General features: G+C 38.8%; 1 protein-coding gene across 4 annotated transcripts in view; it reads left to right on the plus strand.

Annotated features, from left to right (window-relative positions):
* The window catches only part of WDR25 (WD repeat domain 25), a 116881-nt gene extending 100307 nt beyond the window's left edge, over positions 1-16574 (plus strand). For all 4 annotated transcript variants that reach the window (XM_077819368.1, XM_077819370.1, XM_077819367.1 and 1 more), the window contains 3 exons: positions 10661-10831; positions 13635-13775; positions 14197-16574. In XM_077819368.1, coding sequence (XP_077675494.1) covers positions 10661-10831; positions 13635-13775; positions 14197-14418 — 534 coding nt within the window. In that variant the 3' untranslated portion in view covers positions 14419-16574. The remainder of the gene's footprint in view (positions 1-10660; positions 10832-13634; positions 13776-14196) is intronic.
* The last annotated feature ends 985 nt before the right edge of the window (positions 16575-17559 follow it).

Below are 17559 nucleotides of genomic sequence, written 5' to 3' on the forward strand. Positions count from 1 at the left end.
GAGGATATTAGAGAGACAAGGTGGGTGAGATAATATCTTTTATTTGATCACTTTCTGTTAGTGAGAGAGACTTGTTTCGCTTACCAACAGAAGTTGGTCCAATAAAAGATATTTTGCATTTACCTGGTGCCTCTATTTTGTTTTCTGTAATTTCTCCCTTATCTTTAAATTCTAAGAAATGTTTATTTTTCTGTATGGCCATTGTGAATTGTGTGCCTCACATTGTATGCCTATTTGCATACTGAGCCAGATGCTGATTAAGAGATTGCAAAATCTACAAAGGCGTACACAGGAGAAGAACAACTGGCAGGGAGGCGCCCTGTTTATTCATAAGAACAATAGATTGTTCTGATATATCTGGGGTTGCAAACAGACATCCAGGATATTTCACTGAGGCAAGCTGACAGTGTGACTTGTCTCATGAACAGAACATCCCAGCTAAGCTTGGCTGTAAAACACTGGAAGGACTTTAGGTGAGCGTTGCTCTATAAGACATGAAAGTATCAAGTTAAGTAAGTTGAGTTTCTAGATTGAGTGTTATGATTTTATTGTATATGTAACCATTTGTTTCCAATAATTCTTCTACTTACAACTTGAATCTCTATAGTTTGTTAAATAAATGTTTAGTTTTTTGCACTATAAACATATCTAAGTGCTGTGTGTCAAGCGGAATGGTGATCTGAGGTGAAACTGCTCAGCTGGGGTGTATTGCCTCTTTTGAAGCAGTGACTGTGTGAATACTGTGAATGTCCAGTGGATTGTGGCTGGACACTCCAGAGAGGCGGTCGGAGGTCTCAGGGGCTGGAGTGTGCCTATCACTAACCTGTAGAGAGAGAGAGCAAGGCCCGCGTAGGCTTCTGTTGCCCACGGCTGGAGGAGTTGTGGAGTTGACCCATGGCGGACACAGACAAGGCTTCCTTATGCTAAAGGGAAGTGATAGCGAATTACCTCACAACCCTGGGTACTCTGGGAAGTGCCACAGTGGCACATTTATAAGAATTCTGAAGTTCTCTTAAGTAAGCTGAAATTCAGTGAATTTGTGAGAAGCCTCATATAGTTAATAGGTCAATTGAATTACTTAACAATTGTGGGATAGCTTGCATTGAGTCCCTAACTATGATGGTGTATCAGTGCACCATCGCGGGGTCAGAAAGTCAGAGTTCTTTCAGGGCTCCCTGGCTCCATAGGAAGTGGAATAATTTGTTACATTCATTTAAAAGGTGTAGCATATTTCCCCCTAATGTTGCCAATCAACTCTGCTGACTAGTGTGTGGCCTTGTCCACTAAGGTTGCCAACCCTCCAGGATTGGCCTGGAGTCTCCCAGAGTCGGCATCCATCTCCTGGCGACTATTGAAAGCAATCCATGAGATTTTAATAGGATTTTTAAAGAAAATGACATTGTCATGTTGGGGAAAAAAAACCTCCTGGAATAGCTTCAGTCAGAGTTGGCAACTCTATCGCCCACACTTGTGGTGGCATGTAGGGTACATGCAGCAACACACTGCAATGAAAAGCAGCCTGAGTTCACACTGTGGTGTGTAGCTATGCATTGCAGTGAAAGGCTCTGTCAGTGGGGGGCAGAGAGGAAAGGCTTCAGCAGCCAGGGAAGCATTGGGGACACTACACTGCTAAAAATAGCAGTGTAAATGTGGAAGGCACTGCCTGGGGCATGTAGAGAGCCATGTACAGTACATACCTTAAAGGTTATGGCATCCCTTTATTCTGCTTGCCTAAGCCATTCTTCACCATCTGTACTGCTCTTTATACCCATGCCAGGTGGCGTGTAGTGTCTGTACTCTATAAGCTGCCTTAAGTGTACACATAGTCTGTGAATGTGGGTTAGTGCCTTGGCTTTGTCTACTTACATTCCTCTGGGAGCAACTGCGTGGTATCTGGTATAGAGCCTTCATGCTCCCACAACACCAGCCAAGCTTTATCCAGCCTTGCAATGATGAGGTGGAATCCTTCATCAGTCCCGCTTCCCTGCATGGCCACATAAGCACTAGTCATAATCTAGCCCTGCATTTTGTATAATGTATATATCCTCATGTTCTTACAGTATATAGGAGCGTAACTAGAGTTAAAGGGATGAAATTCAGAGGGAATATTTAGGTTGAAATATATAATTCAAAAACTCTTTCTGATGGTAAAATGTTCTAGGCTGTAGAATAGTCTCTATAGAGAGATGGTGGAATCAGTAATGTTTGGGACTTTTAAAACTAGACTGAACACAATACTAGAAAATCTATGGAACAATGGGAACAATTCCCCATTAGCACAGGTATGGACGGAATAACAATAGAGCTTTTCTTTTCTATTTCTTTAGTCTTTGCTTCTATAAAATGATACATAGTTACACTTTTGAAGCTTAAGTCAAATAATCTATAGCTATATGTGCAAGAGAGAGAGATTATTCATAGCATATTGTTATTACAGTTCTCAGTGTTTGAATCTCATTAAAGGACTGTTAAAAGTTAATAAATTTATAATGTGCAAATGCAGTGCAGTTTCCTTGGAAACATTCTTGTACAATTGCTTTATGATGAACCATATTCATTTTAAGAAGTGTGTAGTTAGGGGCCTGTATAAACTGGTAGAGAAGTTTGTACTTACTTTTATTTATGTGATACTTTGGGGGGGAAAATCCAAAGATTATTCCTCTTTCAGTGACATAAATCCTTACTGATTCTGTGGGTAAGATCTTCAAAGGAAGATGAAGCAGGGGCATTTGCTAATCCATAGTAGTATTTGTGTATAAGTGTCTTAATGTACCCAGTGATCCTTTCTGCATATGAAAATACATGTTTGTATTGGGTACAAAAGGAGCCTGCACAGCACTGAACTGTTTACTAGGAAAAGGGAGGGCAAATATGGTGGAGTAGCTTGCGGGATCAGAATCTTAGTGCTTGTCTACATATGGAGTTATTCAGTAGCTGTTCCTGAATAACTCCTTGTGTAAACAAGCCCTTAGTTATTAACGTCTTAAGATATAACTTGTAAAAATGCATAATGAAATGTTGCTTAATGGGTCCTCCGAAGGTTACAGCATTCTGTAATGCATCATTAACAGGGAAATAAAAATTTTCTTTCTCTCCCAGTTTCATTAGCCTTTCCAAAGACAGTGCTTAAAACATGCCATTTCAGGATCTTTATAGTGTCTCAACCAACTTGAAGTTTGTCTATTTTTTCTTTGTCTCTGTAACCTTGAAACATTTCATGGTGAATGCCAGATTAAGCATTCAACATTTTATCAACATCTGCATATTTTTTAAAATGCCTCAGTAGTCAAGATTTTGTCTTTCAAAACAGAAGAGAATTAAGAACAGCAGCAAAGAGTGCCTGATCAGAACAGAAAAGAGAAAATAATGTATCTTCAGTGGCATACAGGAAAACCCACCCTGGGTTCATGGTGTCGTACTCTAACCCAAAGGAACATATTTTTGTGGAAGATAAAGCTATGGAGTTTCTGACCTTTCTGTCCGTGACATTACCATCTGTTTCAGTAATTAAAATCTCCATTAAAATGTGTTCGATTGAGAACAGAAAAATAAATGGATTTGTCATTTGTTCATTTGCTCTTATAAAGTGCTCCATTCTGGTCTTAAATGTGATGAAAGGTTAATAAGGCAAATAGGGTTTTGCAGTCACAACAAAACATAGGAAAATTTAATGTTGGTCTAGCATATGATTGAAATGAAACATTTCACATTATGAGAATATATCATTTAAAATGTACTGAGGTAGCATTTCATTTATACTTAATCATTTGACACAAACGCGCCTATACTGTGCAATTTCACTTTCTTTTATGCTGAAATGCAGTTTCTTGTTTGTATGAGTGCAGCATCTAGAAGTCTCAACTGAGATTAGGGCCACATTGTGCTGGGCAATATACAAACACTAATTAAAAACAGTCATTTCCCCAAACTGCTTACAGTCTAAATGGACAAAACAAAGCGTTGAAAAAACTAATTTCCCTTTTTTACAAGTGGTGAATTGAGGAACAGAGAGATTAATCCTTAAGTGACTCACCCAAGGAGGCTGTGGTAGTGCTAGGATTTGAACCCAGATCTCTCCTAAGAACAATGACTTAACCACAGAACCATTCTTCTTCCTCATCGCTTACATAAATCCTGAGTAATAAGACTTTATGAATGTGAAATGCACGTACGCTGTGGTGGTCACTCTGGGGCCAAGGTGTGGGGCATGACATGCAGTTCACTTTACTTGAGGCTTGGGCTTTTAAAAAATCAAATATCATTATATGTCATACACTGCCTGTACTTCATGCAAAGAAATGCTATGGACCATCAGTACAAAAATAAGACTCTTAAATTTAGCTTTACTAAATGCTATTCATATTACCAAGACCATTAGAATCTATTTGAAACTGCTTTCATTTGCTTAAATTACTTTTCTTGAGGAATGCCTGAACTCTGCCTTTGTAAAGGATTTTCATTATGCTAGATTTTGTTGACATCAGAAGCCATTATGACTGCCTTTGAATGCAGCTCACTTTTATCCGGAAATGTTGAGACTGTGCTAGTGGACTGTACGTTTTCAAAGGCTTGTGTATAATAAACCTGCAGATGGAAAAGCAGCAAAAGCTTTAATTAACAAATGACACATAGTAGGGTAGGCTAACTGACATTTTGCCTAAACAATGGGGTGTCCGTTGGCACCTTAAAGACTAACATTATTTGGGCATAAGCTTTTGTGGGTAAAAAGCCCACTTCTCAGCCACAAAAGCTTATGCCCAAATAAATCTGTTAGTCTTTAAGGTGCCACCGGACTCCTCGTTATTTTGCCTAAACTGGCATCCTTGAGCATGTCATAAATTAATGGTCTAAATGAGAACAAAACAAGTTTAATTATGAGTGCTCATCATAGCAATGATATTACAGTTATTTACTTTTGCAAAAGATGTTTGCAAAATGAAATTGAAATGTATATATACCTTGATCCCAATTACAAACCAAAATATTACTTCATTGGTTCTAGTGATTGAACAACACTTCTTAAATAAAAAAGCAGCTTTTTATTACATTTGTCTTTGTAGTCTGTCTTATAAAAAATTACATGCATATTTTGTATATTACTATATCCTATATTTCATAATTTCACTTTTTGGTTTGATATTTTTTAATCTGGGTGAAGAGGGTAATGTCCTTTCTCTGTGTTAGTAAGTGAAATCATTTTGATGTGAGGCACTAACCTGTTGCTCAGTGAGATGTAAATCCAGATTGCCTCCCCCTTTTCTGACCACTATTTATTGTTCAAGCCATTTAAAATAGTTGAAACTGGCCCTGACTGGTCAACCGAGAATTCCCCTGCCATAGGAAAGCTCCCAGCTGATGTAAAGCAGTGTAGCCTGCTCTTATGCCAACTACCCCCTGCCTCGGATATAGGGCATGTTGGGGGAGATTACAGGAGTGGGAGAGAGTTCCTGGGGAATGAATTTTGGCATGGCATTTGTCCTCAAAGATGAATGAATGTGATTTCCCAGAACAGTGTGGAGAGGAGGGGAAAATCTGGTCTGTTTGCAGCAGTAGCATGATGAGTTGGGAAAGGGAGCTGAAACACAGACAACTTTAGCAGGGCACACTTAAGGTGGTGGTATATGGTTTATGGTGATTGTTTTAATGGTGAGGTGTGTCCCTCTGGGAAGAGAGAAGGTATGTATTGTTAGATACCCTAATTTTTCATCTCTTTCCTTTTGTAGCTTTCCATTATGTATGTTATGTATAGATCAATCATAGCTGATACACAATGTAGTGCTTTTGTGGATTATTCTATATAGAATAGAAGTTAAAAGATAAAAGGGTCAAATAGAAAATATGTGTCCACTTCAAAATAAATTGACAGACAAAAGCAATATGGCAATTGCTCTGTTTCTTTCTGAAGCAGATACCTAAGATTACAACGCTGGAGAAGAAGTTAGCTCTGTAGCAAGAGATTTTGCTTTTGCAAATCCAGTTTGAAGAGCCATGTAAAACAGGAGATATCAAATTGCATTTGTCATTAAGCAACATACAGATGCATCTATTTTTAACATTCACCAATGAACATGTAAAAACTGATTAACAATTAATTAATAGGAGTGTAAACTAATTTTTGCCTAGATTTACAAATATGTGCATTTTAACTATTTCCCCACTTTTTGACCTTTCTCATCATTAAAGTGATGCTATCTTACTGTATAAGTCCCAAAAAGTATGTAAAGAAAATTCCATGTGGCTCCTCTGGAGTATGCTGTACTTATGTTCTGTGTAAATATGTATATATGTACATTACAAAGGCTTCAAACAAACATTGCGTTGCTGAGGACCGAAATGTATTTGAATTTAAGCCTAAAACACTTTAAAAAAAATATAGAAAACTGCCTCTTTGGATTACTATTTAAGATTTTCATTCATTGTCCCCTTCTACACTGTATTAGCCTTTGCCCTTCCATGCAGCCTCTCTCCTTCCATGTCTCTGTTTTGTGCATCTCCATCCTCTGATCTTTCCAACTGTCATGGTTAGAATTTGACTCCTCTTTAATGATTCCTGTTGCTAGGTAACCATCTCATCCATTTCCTGTTCTATCTGGATGTTAGAGCGCCCCTTTTGCATTAATAGCATCTTGATTTTTTTGTTACATGATTTTCCCTTAGTTTAAATCATTCCCAGTTTTGCTGCAAGCCCTTGAGATTCCTTATATTTATCATTTCTCATTCAAAAGACAGCTATAGTATATAGGAGTTCTGAAAAATGGTTTGTTTCTTTTTTTACTCCTAACAGTTTACCTTCCTTTGTAACACTGTACAGAGTTATGCAGGTATAGTTTTCACAGAATTATAAAGCAAAGGCTATATATACAATTATCACTTCGGGCTTTAAAAAGTCTAATTGTTTTTTCTATTGTGCAAGATTCCTAGAAATTTAAGTTTGAAGGGAACACTCTTACTTTTTTGCCATCTAAAAAGGCAAGCGGATTGCTGAAAATTATGTAAATTTCGCAGACTTCAGGCTTATATCTTGTTGATTTTATTACAATGTGCGGGCACTACCTGCATGACCAAGGGTCTACAACTGATTGCAAGCATTACATTTCCAAACTGATGAGACAGGCAAAGCATGTGAACAATTGGAGTAACTGCTCACATATCTGTATGTAATGAGATGACAAGTATCCAGGCAGTCTCATAGTTTTTCAGGTGGAGGCAGTTTTATTCTGGGTATACTTGATTTTCACCATTTTGTTTAAAATGTGGTCAGAGATGGTTTAGCTGGAGGACTTGATTAATACTCATCACATTATTTTCGAACATTTTAAAATCCTTGTTTTTAGATGTTCAATATCAAAGGAAACAGAGCATGTGTGTTGGTTGATCTACACCAGCTGGGAGCAATACAGGGGCTAATCAGTTGAGTCACTGCTGTCATTCTAAATTTTCAGTTGGGGCATCATTCTCTGAGCAGCCAGGGCAGTAGTTTCGCTGTCTATTATTACAAAAATATTCAAAGTTAAGATGACAGTAAGGATCTTACTCAAAATCTGCTTTAGTTGCTTTATGTCTAACTGTATTCTTGACTCAGAGGTTTAGTGGGATTAGTTAAGAATGAAATAAGATACTTCCTTTGTTTTGAGACCCATTCCATCCTTCATTCTGAATTTCCTTGGTTTTATGAGTCAGCCCCCTAATATTATTCTATAGTAGTTTTTGAAATTGTTTTTAATAAGCCATAAATATGGTTAATGGGTCATAGCAGATTTTCACAACTGATAGGATTGGAAGGCGCCTCCCTGGGCCATCTAGTCCAACTCCTTGTATTAGCACAAAGGATTCTACATTATGTTTTTCAGTTTTTAAATTATACATTTACATTTATATTGTTCATTTCAATCAGCCAACCAGTTCAAGAGTGAAGGAGGGAAAATTTGGGCAAAGACACAGCAGCAAACCCTTGTGAACAGTACCACATATCTTTAAGGTCAACAAAGAGCAGACCTAGACCTCAATGAAAGAGCCACCCACAGTGTTCAACTTAGCCACAGAAGGAGAAGGAGTTGAGGAGACCCTGCCTGGATTCAAACCTGTGGTATCATAGAGTCCAACTGTTTCACACTTGATGGCTAATTCCATATATCACCTCTCTTGCTTTTCATACCAATGCATTATAATGGTATGAAAAAGCAAGAGAGAGGTGGCATATAGGAGTAATGCATTGTAATGGAGTATTTTTTGTAGGTTTCTGACTCTACAAAACTTCCCTGCAGCTGGAGACAGGTTTTTAGATACCTTTACTGTGCTTCTCATTTCTGCTGGAGCACCTCTAATGAGTTTGCCTTAACTACCTCATAGGCAAACTATCCCACTGACTGTCATTACGGTCAGAAATTGTTTCTAGATAGCTAAGATAAGCTGAAAAATTTGAAGATTAACAAAATTATGCAATAACTAACTATTGGACTTCTTTGATATAGATTTTGTCTTGGAAGTGAGAAAAAACAATCTTTCTGTAAATGGAAAATCAACTCCATATCCCACAGATGCATAGCATGGCTCCTGATATATTTCTTTCCTCACAGAACATAGTCAGTGTTGTAATTATTTTTTCAAGGTATATTTTACTTTTCAGTTCAGTTGCCGCAGTTCTGAAAGATACAGGTATTTCCTTTCTTACTATGAAGTAAGTAGTCTTCAAGCTGCTGTGCTGTTGGATTGAGGACCTTTGGATGAAAGTCTTACTCCAGAGCAATGGGACTATTCGTCTAGAGTCTACCACATACCTTTCAGAAACGAGCAAGGAACAGTAGCATGAGACTAGTGCAGGTTAAAGGCTTAGGATAACTCTTCAGTGCACTGCCCTCAGTGTTGCGCATAAAGTTCCCAACAGCAATTAAAAAGGTATCCCTTTGTTCCTCATAAATCCATTTTCATTTAAATTAGGTCTTTCATGCATCATATCCAAGAACTCTGGAAATAGTACTGTCGTATTGGATTTTTTAAATAATTTTTTCTGTGGGTTTCAGTACAAAATAGTGCTCTGATCACACAATCCATGATGTTTGCTTGTGTAGAAATTCATTACACTCTCATAGCAGCAGCAGCCTTTGGGCATATGTAACACATTTAAAACAGTTTAGCTACATATATACACAGTATTATTGGTGTGAGGTAGACACCAGTCTATGTCCCACCAATGGATTGAGAATAATTCCTGTTTTAATACTTTGCATGGTGACAGGTTTCAGAGTGGTAGCTGTGTTAGTCTGTATCAGCAGAAAATACGAGGGTTTCACTTGTGGGTTTTAGCCCACAAAAGCTTATGCCCAAATAAATTTGTTAGTCTCTAAGGTGCCACAAGTACTCCTCGTTTTTTTTTGTTTTAATACTGTGGATCAAATTGTGGGCCTATGTCAAGATGCACTAAAGGTCATAGGAGCTGTTCACTTCCATGTATACTGGTTCTGCACTGGACTGACTAACCTTCACAACAGTTGGTCCCAGGGAATCAAAAGGGAGAAGGGTGGAAGGAGGGGACCCGGAGTATTTTTACCCCAGTGGGTTATTTCCTTGTCTTAACTGACAGCTGTCAGCCTCACTGTCTCCACAGGACTCATCAGTCTCCACAGAAATCACTTATTTGGGGAGCAGTTCAACTTGTTCCTTGGAAGGCGCTGTTTCTTTCGATGCCAGCTGTGAACTCCCTGGCTACCATATATGGTAGTTGGTAGGTGGAGTCACAGACTCTGCTTCTTGGAAGAGGGAGTGGTTGGGCCAGCTTTGAGAGGTTCTTGGCCCTCTGGACTAGTGTTGGATTCCACAGCTCCAGCTCTTGAATACTCTTTGATGCAGTAGCTAATGATATGGAATTTAACATTAATTTATAAAATAAAGTAGTGCATAAACTGGTGCTAACAAGTGTCCCTGTATCCTCGTTGCCATGACAAAGAGGCTAATTTCTTAAGGTGTTGGATAGAAGTTTATAAGAAGAAAATAGTGAAATAATACTTCCTTTTATATATTGTTTAATTTCCCGCTGTGTGTCATTAAATAAATATCATGTGACGTTATAACAATGCTTCTTTGGTAAAATAGATGTAATACTGCACCATTTAAAAATACTAGTGTGCTCTCTATTAATCATTTATCTATATTTAAAAATATGCTTTATGTGGCTTTAATGCAGCAGTGCCCAAACTTTTCCTGTCCTGCCCCCCGACTACCAGTAATGGAACCTGTCCATGCTTCCCCTCCATTATTGCACAGCCAAGGCTTCCTCAGCAGAGGTGCTTGGGCTGAAGGCAGAGCTGGGAGGCAGAATTGGGATGGGGTGGAGCTGAGGCTACAGGTGGAGCTGGTCTGGGGGCGGAGAGGGAATGAGGGCAGAGCTGGGCTGGCAGTGGAGCAGGGGACGGAGTGGAGTTGGGGCTGGGTGGTGCTCCCACCCTGCCCCTCATGGGGGGCTGGCCCAGGCCCCACCGTGCACCCCCCCAAACATTCCTCAGTCCGTCCCCCACGTGGGGGGCGTGCCCTACAGTTTGGGGACCACTGTTTTAATGAAATACATGAGTTTGTTATGATAATACAGTTGTCACAACTTCAAATGACCTCATTTACATTGTGAAATATAATCTGTCCCAACATAATGGGTGTTCTTGTTTCATAGGTGATAAAAGTCTATAAAGCAGCAGTACAACAGACCTTGGATGTCCTCTTCCTTCCTGAAGGAAAAGAATTTCTTACAAGCACGGATGCAGTAAGCCGGGACTCAGCTGACCGTACAATCATTGCATGGGATTTCCACAGCGCTGCAAAAATTTCCAATCAGATTTTTCATGTAAGGTTAACACTTACTATTATTAGAATGCTGATTTAGTATATTACATTGTGAGCAGAGTAAAAAGCTTTTGATTTTTCCTAAACCGCTGTGAGTTATTGATCAGTTTTGCTGCAAGTAGGGATGCATGCAGCTTATATTAAATTACAGTACTTCTGTATGATTTGAAATAAGCCATTATAATGTTACTGTGATTTGTAAAATGCTACTTACTAAAAAGCAAGAACTGTTTTTCTATTTTAGCAACCCTTACTTATTCTCTGTAACTATAAGTGTGAAGTGGCCTAGAGAATTGTGAGTGCCCTCCTTGGAAAAGTATTTCCATTTCACTGCCTATTCACTGACATATGAGCTAGGTTTAGGCAGGTACACAGGTAGAAATGTCAGTGTGTCCTGCCAACTGTTTACCAAAGTATTTGTTACAGTATCACATTTCCCGCTCCAGTACCTTTCCCAGGACAGCAGAAGTGATGTATTTGGGGTAATCACAGGTGAAGGATTTGAGCAATAGCATGGTATATTCATGTAAATACACAGCAAAGGAAATAGCAGAGGCAAAATGGTGCTGGCAAAAAAATTACTTTAGCAAACACAGGTATAACATTCCTTACAATATGTAGCAGTCCAACCAAGTAATTCATTTACATGCTGAATTATCAGGAAAGGCTGGCAGCTTCACAGGACAGTTAGTGAGTTAGTCCTTGCTCCCTTAGGCTCCTTTGAAAATCCCAGCCTAATCGCTTATGTAAGTTAAAGAATGCATGAGTGAACTGGGTTCTGGTAGTTCTACTTTTTTACTGGAAAGAACTGTACTGGCAACAAGATGGAGTGGATGATCTAGTAAGACACTTGTATCTCTAATTTCCACAATGATGTCTTTGTTCAGTTTTGGAGCAGCACACATCCTGGGTATGCAGTTTGACAGCATGCTAGTCTTTTGCTCTGGAAAGAAAACGCTTCAGTGAATAAACAAACTGCAAAGCAGGCATGTTCAGTGTACTGAAGTTTTAACAAGACAATTCTTTTGGAAATAGAGCATCACTGAATGCGGCAGTTACTTCACTCTTTAATATGGGAAATAAGTACTCTTAGTTTTGTAATATTCAATTTCTAACCTTCAAGATGGGAGTGTCTGGACTTTACTACTATGCTAGAATGCGGATGAAAAACACATCATCTCACTACTCATGAATACACATTAAATAGGCCAAACTATCTATTTTTAATGTACTTTGTTCTGCAAAATAGCTGAACCCTTTTTGATCAAACTTTCCCCCAAAATTTGACTGGAAACGGGGTTCTCATTTTTCACTCCTACATCTTTTCTGCCCGTTCTATCCTGTTTTACTATCATTTCCCAAGATTGCTTAAGTTTTTCTCCCTGTGCCTTTCTTTTGTGTTTCCTCTCTCTAATACTCTTTACTTAACCGAGGGTTTGTCTATGTGGAGATTTAGTGTGTGGTAAGCCTGGTTTAAATCTATAGCGCGCCTGGTTGCTGTACACTAACTGGTTGTGTGGATCCTGCTACTGTGCACTGAAAATCCCATAGTGCAGAACTGTGGAACTTTTAGTGCTTGGTAGGAGGGTCCACATGGCCAGTTGGTGCACAGCAAGCTGGTGCACTGCAGATTGACACCCTGGCTTGCCATGCACTAAATCTCCATGTAGACAAGCCCTCAATCCCCTAAGACTTTTTTCCTCTTGTCCCATCTTCTACTTCCTAGTAATACTTCACCATTTCTCATTTGTAAATTTACCTTTAAGCTTTTATTTATCTTTTTGCTGTCCAACATTTGAAAGAACATAGCATTCCTTTTGCCCAACACAATAATCTCAGATATTTTCACTGTGCATAAACTGTGATTTATATTGAAACATAAAGTTGTACATTAGAGCTAGAGATGAGCTAAAATCAGAACCTCTATTCCAATCGCCTTCCTCCTTAGAATTTCAGGGGTGGGAAGTTTGTATTTGTATCCCTGGATCTCAACCTGCCCCTGTGACTTTAGCTCGATTATGAAATCAGAGGAGGCCCTTTTTCTCACTTTGGTTTGGATTTGGCTCATAAAGTTACCATCATTCACAATTCTAAACACTGGCCTAAGGCTAATGTGGATCCAAAAGTCACCTCCTTAGTCTCCATCTCTTCCTACAGCTGAACATTTTGAACTGAAAATAGTCGTGTTGAAAAGTGACATCATTTGTGACTTCTGACGTCAGTAGGCTTAGAAAGATCAGTTGTAATTAACAAACTGTTTTCTTCATGATACAAGTAGCAACAAAGAGGTATTTCGTACTAGGGGGTAAATCTTGCCTCTGCCTCTGTAACCAGAGTAGATTCTCTGGCAGCAGAACTGGGAGGGTTTAGGGAGTTAAACTTGGACTATGGAAGGGGTGTGGGAGTAGGACTAGACGACCCACTGCTACATGGAACCTTTAGTCTTCCTCAGGCCCCAGAAGCTGTTTGAGTGCTTTTGGGCTGAAACTGCCTTTTTAAAGGGGAGAAAGGGAATATTCCTTCCCTATGCATTTGCCCAGCTCCTGCTCAGCCCAGCTAATTAGGGTAGATACCAGATTTAATATTTGCACCATGTGAACTTTCAGGAGAATGTGTTGAGCAAAGTGGGCATGGATTCCTTTTAAGTTTCTTCATGGTTACATATCTAAAATACGTCAGTTCTCACCCATCTTCTAATCATTCAGATATGTTAGATCTACAAAAGATTGCCTGATTAATTTGAACAAGACTGTATTTCAGGCAACAAAAATATAGGAATGTCAATCTTCTCAACTATTTTTTAGGAGCGTTATACCTGTCCGAGTCTGACTCTGCACCCTAGAGAACCTGCATTTGTTGCTCAAACAAATGGAAACTACATGGCATTGTTTTCTATCCAACGACCATACAGAATCAACAAAAAGAAAAGATATGAAGGGCATAAGGTATTATTCTTCACCGGAAACTTAAAGTATTCAAGACTATAAGTAATATAACCAATTTCTCTTCTGTTAACGTGTCTGCTGATACTGTTGATTTATAAACCAGGGTAGATATTAATTGACTTACTTCTTTTCCTGTCTGGTTTCCTGTAATGTAGTTAATTTAGAACGATACACATTATGAAGACAATGGAGATTAAAATAAAGGAAGACTTTGTGAATTGTTAATAGCTTCACCAATTATTGATTGACTTGTGCTAACAATTTAAAGTCGTAATAAGTCTGTCTTAATAAACACTTGGGGAAATAATTAGAGCATATTGTGTAAAAGAGATATTTTTAGTACATTAATGCATTTTCAGGAGGTTACATTAAATTTCCCTAATTAGCATATTGATTTACTCTTATTCTTGACTCTTTACAGGTGGAAGGATTTGCAGTGGGCTGTGAATTTTCTCCAGATGGAACACTTCTAGTGACAGGAAGTTCAGAGGGCAAAATATTTTTCTATAACTATCACACTGCTAGAATTATTCACACTTTGTCTGCACATAACCAGGCTTGTGTGAGTGCAACTTTTCATCCAGTCCTTCCGTCAGTTCTTGCAACATGTGACTGGGCTGGAGATATCAAGATCTGGCAATAATAAAACAGGGTTCCCTTTCAGAGTGAATCCAGTTAGTCCACATTAAAGACACGGGTGCTGGTGTTTCATCATAAATAAACCAGTGTATGCAATTTGAATTTTTCTTATGAATATGAGGGAATCTGTTGTCATTTTGTATCTTCCATCCAAGCCTTCTAAGAGTAGGATTTTCAAAAGTCCTTCGAGCTGGTTTAAGTCTGGAAGTCAATAAGAGTTAGGCTAACACTGTGTGTTTTTGAAAATATCATCTAAGCTTTAAGCCTAAATTTGTTTTTTATCAGTTGATGCCTAATGGGGGTAAAAAGGAGGCTTAGTGGTAAATATTAAATTATACCAAAAATTAAAAAAAGACTGCAGCTTGCTGCTCTTAGTTATCTTAACATTAGGGTCAGTGTTCAGGTTAATATAATAATATTTTACATTTATAACATCATTTTTCAACCCAAAAGATCTCTACTTCCATGCAGTTCAGGATCACCATGCAGAAGAAATCTTCTCCTAAAGTGCAAAGGAAAAGGATCTCCTTTTCTACAGACCTCTGTTAATTATTTAAGATCCATATCACCAATTATATGGTTCTTCTTCTTTAACTGGTATAAATTGTCATAGCACCATTGAAGTCAATAGAGCTATAGTAATTTAGACCAGCTAAAGATCTCTCCCAAATATTTTTACATAGTCAATTGTGTGTACGAGAGAGAGAAAGAAAATTCATCTTGTGCCTTTTAGTGTCAACTTTGACTCACAAGATATACTAACTCTTTAAACATATACATAGATTATTTAGAAGTTGTCTTTAAATTGTGATGATTATGTTGAAAAGATAAATATGTCTCGTGTATCAGAGTAAAGACTGCTGCCAGAATGTGTGAGATGAATTTTCACATATCCGTATTCTGGTTAATTGATTTTAATGAACTACAGTGTTACAGAATATTTATGTCCATTTTAACTGAATATTTCCAGATTTTTTTAACTAGTATTTTTTATGACAAAGCTGTTGTTTGCAGATGCATTATTCTGTGATCTAACTCTAAATTAAGGAAGCATTTTGTTTGAGACTATCAACTAGAATAGAAGAGAGCATGTGCCACAGAAATGAAAGGGGGGAATCCTTTTTCTAATGAGACAAAGACCTGAATTTCAAACATGTGGTGGTCAGAACTGTAGGATAGTTAAGCCACATATCCACATTTTGCTATGGACTAACTAGAAAAAAGAAAGTAAAAAGAGATGGGAAGGGGAGCATCCCATCACTTTTTGCCTCTAATTTGTTTGCTGCCATCATTGGCATATCAAAGCTAGTTCTCTCCCTATTAATTCCATTATAGTATTTCAGTCTATGAAAAAGAACTTTATTCAGATACTGGTAATATTGTAGCTCCATATTAACCCATGTATATTGCTATATCATAGAATCATAGAAATGTAGGGCTGGAACGGACCTTGAGAGGTCACCTTGTCCAGCCCCCTTTGTGCTGAGGCAGGACCAAGAAAACCTCAACTATTCCTGACAGGTGTTTGTCTAAGATGGTTTTAAAAACCTCCAATGATAGGTATTCCACAACTTCCCTTGAAGCCTATTCTAGTGCTTAACTACCCTGATAGTTAGAAAGCTTTTTCTAATATCTAAGCTAAATCTCCCTTGCTGCAGCTTAAGCCCATTATTTCTCTTTTCTTCAGTGGATGTGGAGAGCAACTGATCAATCCCCCTTATAACAACCCTTAACGTTTTTGAAGACTGTTATCAGGTCCCCCCTCAGTCCTCTTTTCTCAAGACTAAACATGTCCAGTTTTTTTTAACCTTTCATCATAGTTCGGGGTGTCTAAACCTTTTATCGTTTTTGTTGCTGTCCTCTGGACTCTCTCCAATTTCTCCACATCTTTTGTTTTAAAGTGTGTTGGACATAGGCGCTGATTCCATGGGTGCTTCAGGGCTGGAGCACCCACGGGGAAAAAATGGTGGGTGCTGAGCACACACTGGCAGCCCCCCTATCAGCTGTCTCCCACCCCATCCCCCAGCACCTTCAGCCCCCTGGACCCCATGGATCAGCATCTCCCCCTCCCTCCCTGCACCTTCCACCCACCGCAACCAGCTGTTTCGCAGCATTCAGGAGGCTGGGAGGGAGGAGTGAGGACGCAATGCATTCGGGGGAGGGGCTGGAACTGGGTGGGAAGAGGTGGGTCGGGGTGAAGCAGGGGCGGGAAGAGGCGGGTCAAGGGAGGGGTGGGAAGAGGTGGGACATTGGGGGAAGGGGTGGAGTGGGGGTAGGCTGACCAGCAAATGTGAAAAATCGGGACGGGGGTGGGGGTTAATTGGCGCCTACATAAGAAAAAGCCCCAAATATCGGGACTGTCCCGATAAAATCGGGACATCTGGTCACCCTAAGTGGGGGCAGGGTCTGGGTTGGAGCCGGGGGTCAAGCACCCCCCGCACTTTGAAAAGTCAGTGCCTGTGATGGTGGCCAAAACTGGAGATATATATCTTTTAATGTATGTACATATGATATATGTTTGTAATCTACCTGGGTCTAAAAAAAGTAAATATATAAATAGTGTATATATATTTATGTATTTAAATGCCCTGACACAAAATAAGACTTCGTGTATGATATGTATTCATTCAATTAGCAAATCATCTACTTACAGAGTGAAGCTAAATAAAATGAAAACCCAACCACAGTCTCTGAACTGGTAAATAGAGAGCTGCACAGATATAAAATTTGGATAAACATCCATCTGCAATCCGCAAACATGGTCCAAGGATATCTGCAGATATAAAGCAGATATCTGCAGGTTTGCAGGGCTCTACTGATGAAATATTAAATTCTTAAACCATTAAAAACCACCACCCTCTTGTTGAGTTCTATTGGAATCAAGGTGAGCTGAAATGCTTTTTAAATACATATAAAATCTGATTCATTAAGCACCAAGTCCTCCTTATCTTTACTCACGCAGGTAGTGCTTTGGGAGTCAATGGGATGACTCACTTGAGTCAGACAAGTAAGATTTAGCCATCAGATAATATGTGGTTAGAATTAAGAATTACAAATAAATGCTTCTATTATAAAATATAATTATTTAAAAATAATGTATCCTTTTATTTTTCCACCTTGGATTGAGTGCAGGGTTCTGTGTTTC

Source organism: Eretmochelys imbricata, chromosome 6, assembly GCF_965152235.1.
Source record: "Eretmochelys imbricata isolate rEreImb1 chromosome 6, rEreImb1.hap1, whole genome shotgun sequence".
Lineage (NCBI taxonomy): Eukaryota > Metazoa > Chordata > Testudines > Cheloniidae > Eretmochelys > Eretmochelys imbricata.